The 17,836-nt window shown below is 40.9% G+C and overlaps 2 protein-coding genes across 2 annotated transcripts; one reads left to right on the top strand and one right to left on the bottom strand.

The window, feature by feature from the left end:
- The first annotated feature begins 253 nt into the window (after positions 1-253).
- slc23a4 (solute carrier family 23 member 4) lies at positions 254-6,628 on the top strand. Its single transcript, XM_011607011.2, has 12 exons — positions 254-510; positions 1,522-1,662; positions 2,062-2,219; positions 3,336-3,495; positions 4,022-4,203; positions 4,449-4,569; positions 4,658-4,814; positions 4,918-5,171; positions 5,280-5,444; positions 5,529-5,637; positions 5,724-5,819; positions 5,899-6,628. Exons 1-12 carry the CDS (start codon positions 463-465, stop codon positions 6,165-6,167), a joined length of 1,860 nt encoding a protein of 619 aa, XP_011605313.1. The 5' UTR covers positions 254-462; the 3' UTR covers positions 6,168-6,628.
- A 76-nt stretch (positions 6,629-6,704) lies between these two features.
- On the bottom strand, positions 6,705-13,935 carry fam180a (family with sequence similarity 180 member A). The gene is made up of 3 exons (XM_003967196.3): positions 13,707-13,935; positions 7,120-7,214; positions 6,705-7,052 (listed from the first exon to the last, which is right to left on the bottom strand). Exons 1-3 carry the CDS (start codon positions 13,783-13,785, stop codon positions 6,723-6,725), a joined length of 504 nt encoding a protein of 167 aa, XP_003967245.2. The 5' UTR covers positions 13,786-13,935; the 3' UTR covers positions 6,705-6,722.
- Positions 13,936-17,836: the final 3,901 nt, after the last annotated feature.

Raw genomic sequence — 17,836 nt, 5'->3', positions numbered from 1 at the left:
AATCATAACGGAAATGACCTTATCTGACAGCAGAAGTTCAAGCTGCATTTAAACAGACTAAATCAACATATCACTTCAAAGAATTCTTGAATAAACAATGACTTAGTAAAATGACGAGTCATATACAACAGGGTGCACAGAAAAGGACATCCTACACATTGTTTCTGCCTTGCTTCAAGCCAAAAATGTAACCATGAAACCATGTCTGTGAGACTCAATAAATGCTGGTCGGTCAGCTGCTGTAATTGGGTTCACATGAGCTGCTGGTGGGACTTATTTCAATCAAAAGTCTCATGCCCCAGCCAAACTTCTCCTCAGCCACCTCCTAGCTCACTCCCTGCTTTTTGGAATACCATTTCTCTCTTAACGTGCTCACCTCTCTTTCCACTCATGTCTTTTTATTTTTCTGGTTTGTTTATATCCCGGTAAGATCGCAGCCTGAACCAACAGGTTGAAGCGGACATGGCTCTAGAAAAGGAGAGTAATGGGCTCAACAACTACGAATATGCAGTAAGTGTAGCTTTATTATTTCAATACCCTTTCAAATGTAGTGTTTTAAAGGCTAATCATTAGACATTCGCATTAGTTTCTTTCACAACTTTCAAAATGATGAACGTCAGATTCGTTATTTGATGTTTTCGCCAGATAAAGTAATAGTAATCAGTTGATTTGACTGCACAAAGTGGCTCTATTTTTTATTTCCACAGCAACAACTCATTTTTAAATTCACCAGAGAGAATCATTCAAAAAACACTGGAGAAGCACACAGTGTTCCTGTTTACATTCTTAGCCCTCTCTAAATCACATTATTGAGTTCTGCAGTGTTTAGTCAGAGGAAACATGAACATGTGAGTAATTCCAGATTGAAAAAAGGAATGAATGAATATTTGTACAAGATATTCTAATATCATTTCGACATCAATTTATTGTATTAAAGTTACAACTGTGACTGCTTTGGTACACGAATAACCACTGAAATCATATTCGATCTCAAAGAACCATTTAGCAGTCATTGAGTATAATAAGTCTTTCTTTTAAAAAGGACCTATTTAAATATTTGACATCTAAAGAATAATGAGTTTACTCTGTTAGATTCATAACAGACCTAGTTGCTCATTTCAATAATACCAATATATCTGCAGCTGCTGCAATTATCAGCATAGATTATCTGGTTTAGCACATGACCAGGAGCACAGTTACTTTATTGACAAGGTTACACAAAGTCATCCTGACACACCGCAGACCCACAACCACAACAGCCGTGTACATTAGGGTTAAAGGACTCATCCAACAGCCATGTCAGGGTTCAAACAGTGTTTTTACTGGAGCTCCTCTGTCTTCCTTACTGACCTGGTGTTACACTCCAGCATGTATTAATTCAGTAGCAGTAAAAATTATACTCAGATCTTACTCAAGTGAAGTTTTGAGTCCATATCAGATGCAGTAATTGGAGTTATTTGAAAAATATTAACTAAACCAAACAGTTTGTGTCCTAATTGTCATTTCTCTGTCTAATTCGAGCTTGAGGGACACTTTTGTGATCTGTCAGACACAAAAGATGTTGAAGACGTCGGCACATCTTTGGAGGGAGACGCCAACAAACTGGCATACTGTGTAACAGATGTGCCTCCGTGGTACCTCTGCATTTTTCTGGGCATCCAGGTGAGTCTGCGAACGGATTCTACCTGTTTCAAGAGGAGCCTCCCATCATTTGTGTCTGCTAAATATGTTGGAATTGGGAGATGCTTAAAAGCAGCATGGGTTAATGTTTCCAAGCACTGCAGTTGTAGCTTATATGCTTCACTTTTAAATAGTGTGAGTGTTCTGCTTGATGCCTGGGATATAACAGAAATATCACGTGTGAGAAAATGTTATGGTTTCTTTGCAGATGCTAAGCGTTTTACTTCATGCTGAATTTGAAAATTTGTTCCACTCTTTGGGTGTAAAATCCTTTTGATGAAGTTCATTTATTAATTCCATGACAGTCTAACACCAGAGTTCACTCTACAGTCCATCTCCAATAAAGGTTTTGCATTCACTGTGTTTCCTTCTCCCTTGCAGCATTGCTTGACTGCATTCGGAGGCATCATCGCCATTCCAATAATCTTGTCTCAGGGGTTGTGTCTACAGCATGATGCCCTCACGCAAAGCCACCTCATCAGCACCATCTTTTTCGTCTCCGGCATTTGCACCCTGCTGCAAGTTGTCTTTGGCGTTAGGTGAGAACCTGTTAGCCTAGTAAATGTTAAATCAGATCCCTGGAGTATCAGAAAGTGATGTGTATTTACTTTGATTGCAAATATTTTATCTTATAAAGTTACTCATTTACTTTCTCAATACGAAGATTATTTAAGCAATGCCAGGTGCAGCCTGGCTAATTAAAGTGGATTTTACTGTGCTATTACTGAACAGGCACAGCAAAGCAGCTTTCATTAGTAATCTTTGTTGAATGTTACAGCAGTTGTTACCCTGAAAAAGCCAGCAGTATTTGAAAGAGTAGTGGAGTAGTAGTGCTGGGATATAAAGCTTACTTTAGTGTGAGTTTTAGTGATTTAAAAAGGGGTCACTAGTATAATAAATTTTACACAACTATAAGATAACAGAGAGCACAGAGAAAGCAAGAGTCTCTTGTTGGCAGAAATTACATTAAAAAAATTCAGACAGCATTTTATTTCTCTACGTGTGCCCTGTGTTAATTGAAGTTGGATTAGGGAAGGAATTTCCAGCCTATTCTGTTTGGAATCTAGTTCCACAATACCTGCAGGTCAGCTGGGAAAAAACAAGCAGTATGTAAAAAGGGACAGTGTTGCAGAGGAACAATAATGAAACAGCTCGAACAGTCTGGGCTCAATAAAATGATTCTTTAAAAACACAATATATTATGAAAAACCTTCGGCAAGAATAGTTTCCTAATATACGTAGATAGCGATGAATACTGGCGATGCACGACTTGTACAGTCACTGACTTTAACTCAATTAGCTTCTTGAGTCACTTGCAGTTTCACATGATTTAAAGTAAATCAGCCCTCTAATCATGTGGGAGAGAGAGAAACAGACTGCAGCAGCAAATGAGTACAGGAGGGGAACTTGTAAGGCAAGTGCAAACTTACTGTGTCCTTTAACAAATGCTAAACCTGCAAATTCACATGTTTAATTAACCATCTTAGAGAACATGAAAAAAACAGCCTAGAGTTGAAATAAAAAAACATAGTTTCCTTATATATATTTATATATGTACTTATGTGCAGTATATATTAGAAACAGCATATTAATCATCTCAGGATAACATCCTAAAAACATTGTAAGTGCATGTGACCTTGCATGTTTGTTTCCAGACTGCCCATTCTTCAAGGCGGTACATTCACATTGTTGGCACCATCCATGGCAATGCTGTCCATGCCGGAGTGGACGTGTCCTGCCTGGACACACAATGCCAGCCTAGTAAACACCACCTCCCCAGAATTTACTGAGGTGTGGCAGACTCGAATGAGAGCTGTAAGTGTGCAAATCCGGCAACTTTGGGTTGGTACAATTACTAAATAGGTGCAAAAAATAGAGGACTGATAAAGTTTTGCTAGTAGTAAATATTTAGGTCCACAGCAATATAAATCTTATAAAATCTGATGTTTAAGTTGTCTGGTCGAACGATGGATGGATTGTATTTGTTGTCTCAAAACCAACATTATTGTTTTGTGTGATGGTAATGCAACATACAAAATAAACATACATTTTGCACCCATTTGCACCCATATCTCCAAGGCTGTTGTAAGATTGTGCTGACATTTTCTTAGCACTAATAAAAATTAGGATATAGTGGCTTGATTTAATGATAACAAAGATATTATTACGCAACATACATTGTCCCAGATGAAGGGCACTTAACAGATACCATAGTGGCATCTGCTTGATGTAACAGAATTTGCTATGGATAAAGGAGAAGATTAAAAAAAAGTGACAGCATATGATAGCAACTATCTTTGCAAACTGTCAGAGTTTTAAAAACTCTTGTTTATGTCTACAGCTGCAAGGATCCTTCATCATGGGCTCACTCTTCCAGATGTTTGTCGGATTCTCTGGCCTCATTGGACATTTTATGCGCTTCATCGGGCCCCTCACCATTGCTCCCACTATCTCTCTTATTGGACTGTCGCTGTTTGACTCTGCTGGCACCAGTGCTGGTTATCATTGGGGTGTAGCTGTTATGTAAGTACCAGTCTTAAAGCATCTTCATGGGGTTGGATGGCTGAATTGTGTTTATGTTTGTTTGTTCTAAAGATGATAGTCTGCCACAGCTTTTTTATGTAGCATGGGGCATTTATGGTTATAACCTCTGGCCTGATTTATAAATGAGATAAGGAGAGTAATACATTCAGTAAGTCTGTAGTGTTGTTTCTTGCGTGGAAGTGTGATTAATAATGTGAATTTACTCTATTTTTTTTGTTTGCCAGGACCACGGCATTGATCACCCTGTTCTCCCAGTACCTCCGCCATATTCCTGTGCCAATTCCAGCCTACAGCATACATAAAAAACTGCAATTCACACGTGTCTATATCTTTCAAATTCTCCCTGTGGGTGCTCTTTTTTCTCCCAGAAAAAAAATCCATCAGTGTTTTTTCCCAGAAGCTATCTCACTGTTTGACTTTTTTCTATCCATAGGTTCTCCTTGGAATAGTTTTTTCTTGGCTAATCTGCTACATCTTAACAGCCTATGATGTACTCCCCACTGATCCAGAAAATTATGGTTATCTGGCCCGGACTGACCTGAAGAAAGATGTGATCAGCAAGGCTCCATGGATTACTTTTCCATATCCATGTAAGAGAGTGCTAAACAATCAACTGATTAGTTGTTTTCTCAATAAACATAAAAGTTGAGCTATATTTAATACGTGTATGATCTGTTCTTATATCCCACCAAGGTCAGTGGGGGATGCCAACCGTTAGTCTGGCTGGAGCCGTTGGCATCCTGGCTGGGGTAATTTCTTCCATGATAGAGTCTGTTGGTGACTACCATGCCTGTGCCAGGCTTTCTGGGGCCCCGCCTCCTCCTAAACATGCTATCAACAGGGGTATTGGCATGGAAGGTCTGGGCTGTTTGCTAGCCGGAGCCTGGGGCACAGGAAATGGTACAACATCCTACAGTGAGAATGTTGGTGCCCTCGGTATTACAAAGGTGAAACAAACACCTCACTATGAAACTGTTAACCTAGATTTCACTTTCTTTAAATGAAATATCTGTAAGTAGCCTTGACTACTTTCATTTCTATTTTTATTTTTGTAGGTTGGGAGTCGAATGGTGATACTGTTTAGCGGTGTCTTGATGGTTGTCATGGGCATGATGGGAAAAGTGGCAGCCATTTTTACCACAATCCCAGAACCCGTAATGGGTGGCATGTTTCTGGTTATGTTTGGTGTCATTTCGGCAGCTGGAGTTTCCAATCTGCAGGTACACATTTGACATTTCATTAGGACAGTGTCACTGCGTGACCCGAATGCACCAACGCGGCTCTTTTGCTTGTGACTTTAACAGTACGTAAATATGAATTCATCCCGGAACATCTTCGTCTTTGGCTTTTCCATGTTCTCTGCACTGGTCATTCCCAACTGGATACTAAAACACCCAGAAGCAATTTCCACAGGTGCAAAGCCATACTTCAACTATAAAGCCACACATTTTCCCTTGAAAGTTTTCATGGTTGAACTAGTTTCATGACATTGTTTTCAGGGCTGGTTGAACTCGACCAGGTGCTGCAAGTCCTTCTTACCACTAGTATGTTTGTTGGAGGTTTCATTGGTTTTATACTTGACAACACAATCCCAGGTATTTCGTTACCGTAATTAATTTGATTCAGTGAGTAGTAGGAGTGCCGTGGTTAACGACTTTAATGTGGATCTCACAGGATCAAAGCATGAGCGAGGTATCCTGGCCTGGAACGAAGCCCATGAGGGTGACTTCAGCAACACCTTGGAGAGCAGGGAGGTCTACAATCTTCCATTTGGCATCAGTACTTACTTTTCATCCTTCCCCTGGCTCCGGCACATACCATTCTGCCCTCCCGGGGTAACTGCATCCCTAGAGGAAACTGAGGCAGATACTGATTCCTTGGAGAATAAGCAGCCACTGGGACACTTGGAGTCTTCACAGGTCATTATTGGAGCCACTCTGTGATTGGTGTGAAAATGTCTGCATGCGATTTTGTGGATTGGCCAGACAAATGTACGCGGTACGAGGCAGCTCAGTTCAGACTTTTTTAAGGACACTGTACTGTAACAACATGGTGCAAAGAATTTCATATTAATGTTTTTTTGCAATCAATATAGGGGACATCCTCAAAAGAGGTGAAACTATAACAGCTATATCCTCAAAGCATATCCTGCAGTTTTATCATGCTATCCACAAACAGTTGCCATGGGAAATTACTTCAAATATATTGTTGTCACCTGGTAAAGTTTATACAATTGCTTTGATGTATTGGTTTATCTGTGCAAAGGCATTCAATTGCTGTGGTGTCCAAGACTTTATTTCAACACAAGTCTCTGCACTTCACCTGTTTATGGCAGGATGTAATAATACAACAAGATGTTTTCCTCAGTGTGCAAATAAAGCAACCCTTTCTTGATTTCACTGAATTTTGATTTCTGATGTTTTTTTTCATTTCAATAATCTTTCCCATTCTGCAGGAAAAAACAAAGTGCAGAACCAATGTTTACCATCAATATCCATTTAATTTATCCCAGTCAGATCCTGTTTGATAGCCTTGTACAAACTCACAAACGACCCTTTCCACATATAACGTTGGTGTTCACTGGTGGAGTTGATCACCTGCTGGGCAGTGTAAACCAGCGTCAACAATGTGCGCTCGAAATCATCCTGATGCAGGGGACCCATTTGATTGGAAAGGTTGTAAATGAGCCGTAAAATTTCTGCTGGTTTCCACGGGATGATCTTCTCACAGATGAATTTCAAGTCTCTCGCTCTGCGGAGCGAAGCCAACTCAGCGTCTTCCACAAAAAACACGCCGCTGTCCTGAAAGTGTGCACCAGACAGCATGATCTGGTGAATAAAAAGGAATTGTTAGTGGTCATGTCTAAGGGTAATTTCCTTTTGTTCATATTCTTACTTCAAATAATAGATGAACATCACGAAAGGAGTTGTTGAAGATGAGGTTCATCGTGCTCCCCCCTCGTTTCATTCTGCTTGCAGCTGGGAATAAAGCTTAAAAGGGTAAAGGGGGACAGAAGGTGACAACAGGTGAAACAAGAACATCATATTTTTTATCACCTTTTTTTATTTAGTGATTTAATTACATGGATCCAAACTGGCTCTTAAATCTGAAAACATGTGAGAAAGTGTGAGATTTTGTTTCATCTAGTGGTCAAAACACATATTGCAAGCTTGAAATAAATGCTCACGTTATATTTAAAAATTCCAGGCAACTGTAAAAATATGTATGCAACTTTTTAACATCAATACAATATTACACTAACATCAATATAAGGCGGACAGGTAGAGGAGAGAATAGGCAGAGATCATAGGGATACATTAATAGTACAAGCTATTGATTGATAGAGATGCTGCTGTAACTGTAAGCCCAAATATTAAAGTTAGACCTATATAAAAACAATAGGACTCACTTCATCTGTCCTCAGAGCATGTTTAAATATTTTGATTAATAATTTACAATATGATAATACCAGTTCTTCTTCGTGTGAGAGGAGTGCGAGCGGAAGAGAGAGAGAGAGCAAAAAAAAACCGGTGTGAAAGCTATTCTCTTCTTGTATGTGTGTGAATGCTGGATAATATAGTTTGATTTATTGTGTTGTTTTTCGAGTTTATATTGTTTTAAGGAGTGTGTGTTTGTGTGTGTGTTGTCATGGCGGCCAACGCCGGTTTGACCGGCTTCAATCAATCAATCAATCTTTATTTATATAGCGTCTTATACAATCAAAATTGTTTCAAGGCGCTTTCCAGAATCCCAGGGCCTGACCCCAGACAAGCAACAGTGGCAAGGAAAAACTCCCCTTAAACAGGAAGAAACCTTGAGCAGGACCAGGCTCATGTAGGGGGACCCTCCTGCTGATGGCCAGCTGGGTAAAGAGAGAGGAGAAGGGGGAGGACAGGTAGAGGATAGGATAGGTAGGAGAGGAGAGGGGTAGAAGAGAGGAGAAGTAGAGTGAAGGGGAGGTAGAGGAGAGGAGAAGGAGAAGGAGGAGGAGGGGAAAGAGGAGAGGAAAGGAGAGGAGAGGGAGAGGAAAAGGAGAAGGAGAAGGAGGGGGGAGAGGAGAGGAGAGGAGAGGAGAGGGAGAGGAGAGGCACAGAGCACAGAAACACACACAAAAAATATGATGTACAATCACTTCAGTGGGGCCAGAGGTCATTATGCAGGGGTCATTATCCCCCTAAGTATGATAATCTGTCTATCTATGATAGTAACTGGAATTACAGAATTAGTAACAATAAGCTTTTTCAAAGAGGAAGGTTTTAAGTCTGATCTTAAAAGTAGCGATGGGGTCAGCCTCCCGTACCTGGACAGGGAGCTGGTTCCATGGCAGGGGGGCCTGGTAGCTAAATGCTCGGCCCCCCATTCTACTCCTAGAAACTCTGGGAACCACAAGTAGACCAGCATTCTGAGAGCGGAGGGATCTATTGGGCTGGTAAGGTATCACTAGCTCCTCCAGGTAGGATGGAGCTAGGCCTCTGAGGACCTTGTAGGTCAAAAGAAGGGTTTTAAAAATTATTCTAAATTTATCGGGCATTCAATGAAGAGATGCCAGTACAGGAGTAATGTGATCTCTTTTGTCAATACCTGTCAGAACTCTAGCTGCAGCATTTTGGATCAGCTGGAGTCTTCTTAAAAAGGAGTTTGGACACCCTGATAATAAAGAATTAGAATAGTCCAGCCTGGAAGTAAGAAATGCATGGACTAACTTTTCAGCATCATGGTGGGTCAGTAGTTTTCTAATCCTTGTGATGTTTCTCAGGTGAAAATAGGCACTTCTAGGGACTAATTTAATGTGTGAGTTCAAGGACAGATTTTGATCAAAAGTTACTCCAAGATTCCTCACAGAGAGACTAGATGCTAGGGAGATACCATCTAGAGTGATTATGTGATCTAATCTATCCCTGAGAGGTTCAGGACCAAACACCATGACCTCAGTTTTTCCTAAGTTAAGGAGGAGGAAATTTGAAGACATGCAGGACTTTATGTCTTTAAGACAGGTCTGAGGCTTCACTAACTTCTCTGTCTCCTCTGGTTTCATGGATAGATAAAGCTGAGTGTCATCAGCATAACAATGAAAATGTATCCAATGCTGCCGAATAATGTTCCCTAAGGGAAGCATGTACAATGTGAAGAGGATTGGTCCGAGTACAGAACCTTGAGGAACTCCATGGCTAACCCTACTGTATGAAGAGGAAACACCATGGACATGAGCAAACTGGTATCTATCAGATAAATATGATCTAAACCAGTCTAGTGCTGTCCCTTTAATCCCAATCACATGTTCCAGTCTCTGTAACAGGATGCTGTGATCAACTGTATCAAAAGCAGCACTGAGGTCCAGCAGAACCAGCATAGAGACCAGTCCATGATCTGAAGCTATAAGAAGATCATTAGTAACTTTAAGAAGTGCTGTTTCTGTGCTGTGGTGAGCTCTAAAGCCTGACTGAAACATCTCAAACAGGCTGTTTCTCTGCAGGTGCTCCAGTAACTGAGTCACCACCACCTTCTCTAGAACTTTAGAGATAAAAGGAAGGTTGGATATTGGCCTATATATATATTTTGCTAAGACATCAGGATCTAGTGATGGTTTTTTAAGCAACGACTTAATCACTGCCACCTTGTAGGACCGGGGTACATAACCTGACACTAAAGAACCATTGATCTGGTCCAGGATAGAACTGCCTATCAATGGTAAAACATCCTTCAACAGGTGTGTTGGGATGGGATCTAAAAGACACGTGGTGGTCTTGGATTTCTGAATTAGCGATGACGCCTCAGAAAAATATATAGGGCTGAAGGAGCTTAAGGGCTCGTTGGAGACCCTGTATGTTCCCACAGTCGGCACATCTGGTGATGGTCCAGTTGTTGGGATGGCCTGGTTAGCTTTCTCTCTGATAGCTAGAACTTTATCAGTGAAGAAGCTCAGTCTTCACCACTCAGGGAAGAAGGGATACGTGGATCTAAAACACTGTGACTCTTAGTTAATTTGGCCACAGTGCTGAAAAGAAACCTGGGGTTGCTCTTATTTTCCTCAATCAAAGAAGAAAAATAAGCTGTTCTAGCCTTGCGAAGGGCCTTTTTGTAAACTAATAGACAGTCTTTCCAGGCTACATGGTAGCTGTCTATTTTACAAGAATGCCACTTCCTTTCCAGTCTTCACACTTTCTGCTTGAGGGTCCTGATATGTGAATTATACCAGGGGGCACACCTCCTCTGATTTACTATTTTCTTTTTCAGGGGGGCAACAGAAGCGTGATTCTCAGTGAGGTTGCTGCACCTTCAGCAATAGAGTCAACCTCAGCAGGGCTAAGATTATAATGACTGATCCCTGGGGAAACACACGGTGGTCCTGGGATCAGCACAGGGATCACTTCCTTAAACTTAGCTACAGCATTATCTGAAAGACATCTGCTATAGTAAGACTTTGTTCTGAGCATAGAAGAATCCTTAATCATAAATGTAAAAGTGATCAAAGAATGGTCTGACAGGACTGGGTTCTGAGGGAACACTGACACATGTTCTACCTCAACACCATAAGTCAGAACTAGATCTAGGGTGTGGTTAAAGCTATGAGTTGGTTGGTTTATCTGCTGGAGGAAACCAACTGACTCAAGTAATGAAATGAAGCCATTTCTAAAGCTGTCATTTATAACGTCCATATGGATATTAAAGTCTCCAATGATAATGACTTTTTCCGTTCTAAGGACCAAGTCAGATAAGAAATCAGAGAACTCAGACAGGAACGCTGAATGTGGCCCAGCAGGGGGCCGATATACAACTACAAACAGAAGTGGCTTTTCTGTCCTCCAGTTCAGATGAGTGATGCCAAGAGTCAGGCTTTCAAATGAACTGAAGCTATGTTTTGGTCTGGGATTAATTAATAACTTGGAGTGATAGATTGCTGCCACTCCCCCTCCTCGACCAGTAACACGTGAAATATGATAATTAAGATGGGTAGGAGGAGTAGATTCATTTAAGCTCACATACTCCTCCTCCTGAAGCCAGGTCTCAGTAAGACAAAATAAATCAATGTGGTGATCCGCTATCAGGTCGTGCACTAACAGGGATTTACACAAAAGAGATCTAATATTTAACAGTCCACACTTAATTGTGATATTAGTTTCTCCAACTTGTGCTTCAGTATTAATTTTAATAAGATTATGGTCAATCACCATAATCTTATTAAAATTAATATCAAAGCACAACCTGGGGGGCCGAGCATTTAGCTACCAGGCCCCCCTGCTATGGAACCAGCTCCCTGTCCAGGTACGGGAGGCTGACGCCATCACTACTTTTAAGATCAGACTTAAAACCTTCCTCTTTGAAAGAGCTTATTGTTACTAATTCTGTAATTCCAGTTACTATCATAGATAGACAGATTATCATACTTAGGGGGTCGTCCAATCATTGGGTCACATCTTAGCTATGCTGTTATAGGCCAAGGCTGCCAGGGTCCGGAAACATGATCACCTCACAGGCCTCTGTCACCCCACTGGGTCATGGTTTCCTCTCCTCTCCTCTCCTTTCCTCTCCTTTCCTCCTCCTCCTCAAGCAGACTAGTTATGCTGATTCCTGTGTAGTTTTTCTGCTTCTCCACCCCCCCCTCTCTATTCATTTACAGGTATCGCCGCCTTCGGAGCTGCATGATGACCTCCGGCCCGCTGACCCGTTGTATAGTGTATTTTTGTATGTGTTTCTGTGCTCTGTGCCTCTCCTCTCCTCTCCTCTCCTCTCCTCTCCTCTCCTCTCCTCTCCTCTCCTCTCCTCTCCTCTCCTCTCCTCTCCTCTCCTCTCCCTCTCCTTCTCCTTCTCCTTCCCCTGTCCCTCTCCTCTCCTCTCCCTCTCCTTCTCCCTCTCCTCTCCTCTCCTCTCCTCTCCTCTCCTCTCCTCTCCTCTCCTCTCCTCTCCTCTCCTCTCCTCTCCTCTCCTCTCCTCTCCTCTCCTCTCCTCTCCTCTCCTCTCATCTCCTCTCCTCTCTCTTTACCCAGCCGGCCATCAGTAGGAGGGTCCCCCTACATGAGCCTGGTACTGCTTAAGGTTTCTTCCTGTTAAAGGGGAGTTTTTCCTTGCCACTGTTGCTTGTCTGGGGTTAGGCCCTGGGATTCTGGAAAGCGCCTTGAAACAATTCTGATTGTAAAAGATGCTATATAAATAAAGATTGATTGATTGTTTGATTGATTGATTGATTGATTGATTGATCAAACATGTCACAACTCAACACCCCATGTTATTAAAAACAAAAAGGAAGGACACTAGCAACACAGGAGGGTGCACTGAATATATATTAATGTGCAGATTTCTTTGAATGGAGAAGACAAGTGTCAAGAAGAAGCTGAGGTTAATGGTCACCTGCTGACACATTTCCCCTAATTGACACATCTCTGCTCTCCCTTAAAAAAAATGTCTACAACTATGTATTACAGTTATGGTAGGATGAAGAAAGCAAACACACAAGCTTACAACTTACAACATTAAAAATAGTTCCAGACCTAAAACTGTTAATGTTTTTTTTTTTTTTACATAAATTCGAGAGCTTAAAGAAGCGTGATGAGGATGAAGCTCTGTTTAAGAGATTTGGAGTTTAAATTCCTTTTGTTGCCAATAAATCACTGCAAATTTACACTTTACAAGGTTGGATTGCATCCTGGGAGAGATAATTGTGTAAACTTGAATTTTCAGTCTTTGACAAACTGATAGTTACTTGCCATTATTCTCAGTTGCTGGGTTATGTTAATGACAGCACTGAGCACACACACGGAGATCTTAAGATGCATTTTGGACTGCGTGCAGGTTTTTCCCTGCACAGAAGCTGTTTTCGACATTCGCTCATACTTTTATGTCCACCATGTGAGCACTATATCAACAGGATTGCAAAGGCCAGGAAAGAACTTCTGATGAATGCAGATCACTTCTTAGATCACTGTCGCCGGTCTATTATTCACATCTTCGGCTTTTAACCAGTGACTGACAGAACCAAGAAGGGACATAAATTAGCACAACATCCCACAGAAATGGCAGAGAAATACAGCTTCCTTACCAATTGAATGTTGAGCACTTCAGCGTGCGTTTCATTCATTTTTGTGAGATGTGTTTCCTCTCTTAGATCATTTTGGACACTACCTTTTTATTTAATCAGAAGCAGATGCAGAGGACTTCAGATTATAGCAGGAGACGTGAAGAAAAAACATTATCTGGTAGAGTTATGTTGAAATCACATTAAAATAAATTGATGCAAATTTTTCAATACATTTCAATACACATTCCAACTGTGTTTTATTATTTTGTTTTCAGTAATAATCTTTATATGTAAGATCTTTTTGTTTAAATAAATGTTTAAGGAGGCTAAACCACAAAAGAAATGTACAGCCAAGAATAATTGAGGCAGTTTTCACTGATTCATCAAAAAGACCTGAGGGTAAAATCTAAATCCAAAGAGCAACTTCTCCATTTAGTGGTGAGATAAGGAGTTTAAGTCCCACACTTACGTTGAGCCTGATGTCGTGCATCTCCTCTTCTGATGCAACAGCAGAAAAGACAAACGACAATTATCCTGCAGGGCAGCATGGTGGCGAATCACTCCAGTAACGTCTGTTGCCTGTAACTACAGAGTGTCTGCTGGACGGTATCGACTGTCTGTCACATCTCTCCCTCTCTTTTTATTCACACGACACAACACTTTCCAGAACTCCCCGACTCCATCTGACAGTGCTCTCTCCTCCCATTTACAGCTGATTGTGCTGTCTCTCTCTGTCCCTCTCTGTGTCCACCTCCTTACTCTCTCTCTCTCCTTCTCTTTTAAACCTAAATCTAATTTATGCCATATTCAGATTGCAATTACTTTGATGTTTTGTGTGAATGTGCATTGTCCCAGGTTCCCTTGTCTCGGCTCCTACTGAGGCGACTGTAAGTGTTGGCCCAGTGTTTCTGATATGTCTGGCTGTGGTCGACCGCTTGTTGCCAACATCTTTCTTTCTTTCTTAAAGACCGTCTCTTCTGTGTGCTTTGATCATCCAAGTTTGTCATTGTGTGAATCTTTGCAGTATAGCTCGCATCTGCACATTCAATCTTCGCCGTTTTATCATCTGTGTACAGCAGCTCATCAAAAGCTGATGTCAGACGCCCTCAGTGTTGCTTTAAACGAGTGTGGTGATGTAACAAATACAGAAAAAACTGAAAATATGTTGAACAGAGATTATTTCAATTTGATGTCTTTCGAATATCTTTGAACAGCCTGTATTTAAGATCTAACTAATTTGGAGTTTTCAGCGGTCCAGGGAAGGCTGAGGGCTGCGTATACAATAGCTCCTGTTAGAAATCCATGATCCATAAAGCCACTTTCCTTGCAGGTCAGAGTGCAGGAAACAGTCAATGCGTCAGTCAGGGCACTTGAGCAGGAAGAGATTTTGGGTTTGTCCGATGTTTCGATTAAACTTGTTCATCTTGGCTCATGACAGATGTCTTTGTTGGACTGTTGCACTGCTGGGATACGCTCCAGCAGCCCGTGACCTTGATTAGGAAAAGACCCGAGTTAACAGAAAATGGATGGATGGACGGTGTTCTTAGTTGAATGGCCCCTGCAAATTTAAATTTAATTACTTTAAGCTCCCCTCAGCCAAAAAGAGCAAAAACTAAAACTTGTTACTTGACTTAAACAACCAAACAGCTGTAAAAGATGCCTTTATTTTCAAGAGTATTAGTTAAAGAACTCTATTTTATTGTTATTTATCATTATTTGATTTGGGTGTACAGTACAGGTCATCAGTGGACTCTTGGCCTTCTGGTCTTTCTGAGGAATTCAGGCAAAGCTTGGTGCCAGACTGAAATGTGGCCCTTGTGCTGCTGCAGGGGGATTTCAGATCCACTCTGGACCTGGCAAGAGAACTGAGGCATCTGCAAAGCCTCCAAAAAGTACAGCTCAGGAACAGGCAAACTATTCTACCAACTATTCTTTCTCTGGGCAAGTTGAATGAAAATATTTTTCTGGGATGAAATCCAACCAAGTACTTGTCAGAAAGTGAAGGTAGATGCAGGCTATGGGTTAAGTTAGGGTATGTTTTCATGATCTTATGGACGAACTGGTTAACACAAAGTTAAAGATGTTGATCAGTAAATATAATTTTTAATGCTCAGTGTTTAACATGTCACCCAGAGCTTCATTAACAGAAAACAAGCAGAAACTAATAAATGAGGCCAAGACATGCCTGTGGACTGGCAACAGAGAACTTTAACTTTGTTCTGACTTTTATATCCCCCATAATTTATACGTCTCCATTTTAGACTACAGATTAATCTACTCCAAAACACTGTCAGCGTTACTCCAAGAAGAATGGGGATGATGTAAATCTGTTAAGACTGACAAACAGGCTTAGTTAATAGAAATTTGTTTAATATTCCAGACAAAACTGAATGGTATATGTTAAGATGTATTTTTTTCTTTAGACGAGTTTACCTCAACAAATCACTGACAATGGAACTGCGAAATATGCTCCAAATGTAAAAAACAAAACAAAAAACAACTGTGATAAACGTTTATTTCGACGCCCTTTAAATGTGTCTGCTGTTCCGCCTATGACCACTATACTGTACGTTACTTAAGCTTCTTAAATGCTCAGTATGACAATATAAATCGCATTTTCTACATCTTTCTATCTGATGTTTGATAATTTCAATCACAATTTCACAGGCAGTCATAACGCTTGTTTTAATGTAGAAGAGATGTTTATGAACGAGTTTTTGTTTCTAATATTTTTCTGATCGCACTGGTGCGTGATCATGTGAAATATGTAATAATAACACGTTTCCCCTAGATGTCAGTATTTACCAGCTGTACTCGCCACATGCCCTGTATTACCGGAAACCTTTTCTTTATTTAGCAGCGCGCCTGCTAGTTTAAAATCGATACGACTAGTCTTGCTACGGGGGTAGAGCGCACTGATTCTTTAAATATGATGCAGAGGCGCGAATTTCATTCCACTTTAATAGTTTCCACTTAATGTTATGCTTACCATCTTGGCAAAGGGTAAAATTATAATTTTCCTATCAATGCATCGACATAGTGTCTGCGACTTACAGTGCACGGGATCCACACATAGTGCTCAGTTTCCAGTTCACAGCAGGATTCCACAAACCTCTCAGACTTCTTGCAGATGGACTGTCAGCACTATGTAGGTTATATTACATGATGGTGCAGTCCAAACCAACTTTATGATCCAGTCAGCCACACTTCTGTTTCAATCTGACCTCTGGGGCACAAGATGATATCTATAGCTGGGGCTGTCATTCTTTTCCATTTAGTTCAGTGTTGCAATGGTGCATTTGGTCTTGATAGATGCAAAGTAGAGTAATGACTGAAATTAGCAGAATGGGGAAGCTCAGAATAGCCACACACTGCTATTGGAATGTAAATCTTTTCAAGTGCAGTTTGCATCCAAATTTCCATCTGAAACTGCATGTAAACAAACACTTTTGAACTGAGCTAAGATAGTTAGGATGCTTTCACAAATGACCTGCAATTTATGGCACTGGGTGCAGACATATAAGGTCGGTCAGGTCACTGAAACAGCAACTGCATTGTTTTTAGGTGGTATTCTCCCTCTCGTTTTTTTTTTTTTCTTTTTTTTTAAAAGAGGCATCGCAGCAGACTGAGCAAGAAACAACAACAGATTTTTGTCTCGAAATCAGACACAGATGGCAGAAATCTGCAGAGTAGACAAAAAAAAACTGTCCAAAGCGGGTTGAGATTTGAGTTTGCAATGCATGAATAATATCAATCTCATCACTACTTTCCACGGATTCTTTTTTAAAACCTCTCCTGTATTAGGCACAAAAGGTTGTGCACTCCCACCCATCACACCTGCAAAAGTGCAGTAGTAAATTATTTGTGCAATATTGTTACGTTGAGGTGGATGGTAGAAGCTGTTTTTTGGCTGCTTGTCTTTGATTTCACACTCGCGCCGTGTTGGCCAGATGACAGAAGTGTGAACTGTGTGTTCCTTGCTGATGCCCTGTGTCCTCTTTGTGACCCGGGGTTGTCTGTGTTCCGTAGTGTTGGAAAGGCTACTCTAGAGATGAATGGTGCCGTCCTTGATTCTTCCTGTCCTTGTCAATGCTGTTTCTATACAACACGAGTTTCTCAGGATATTCTCCACTGTAAAATTCAATCCCTCTTTAGCTTCCTCAGAAAAAGAACATATTCCAGACTAGGCCTGAGAACACAAGATTGGAGGCCCCACACTTAGTATCTTTTTGGATCTGATTAAGAGAGACACACCTGAACAGGGACTTGAACCCTGGATCCTCAGATTAAAATTGTGATTGGTCTACGATCTGAGATATCCAGGTGGGTTCGGCTGCAAAAGAAATGATCACAGTCTGAAAAGCGACAAAGGGGTGGGACAAAAGCAATGTGCAGAAAGCTGATAAGCAGTCACACAGGCACTGTAAGATTTTATTCATTTGAAATTTTTTCAAAAGTACATGTATTTCTCCTGCTAGAGCTCAACATCGTAAAACCTTTCAGTGACCAAGAAACCATCTCTAGTTCTTGCACATGCTGCAACACTGAGCTTAGAGGCAACACTGAGCTTAGAGTCACTAAATTGCTCTTTGCACAAAT

This window comes from Takifugu rubripes, chromosome 9 (genome assembly GCF_901000725.2).
Source record: "Takifugu rubripes chromosome 9, fTakRub1.2, whole genome shotgun sequence".
Taxonomy (NCBI): Eukaryota; Metazoa; Chordata; class Actinopteri; order Tetraodontiformes; family Tetraodontidae; genus Takifugu; species Takifugu rubripes.
This window is presented reverse-complemented; position numbering and strand designations above follow the sequence as displayed.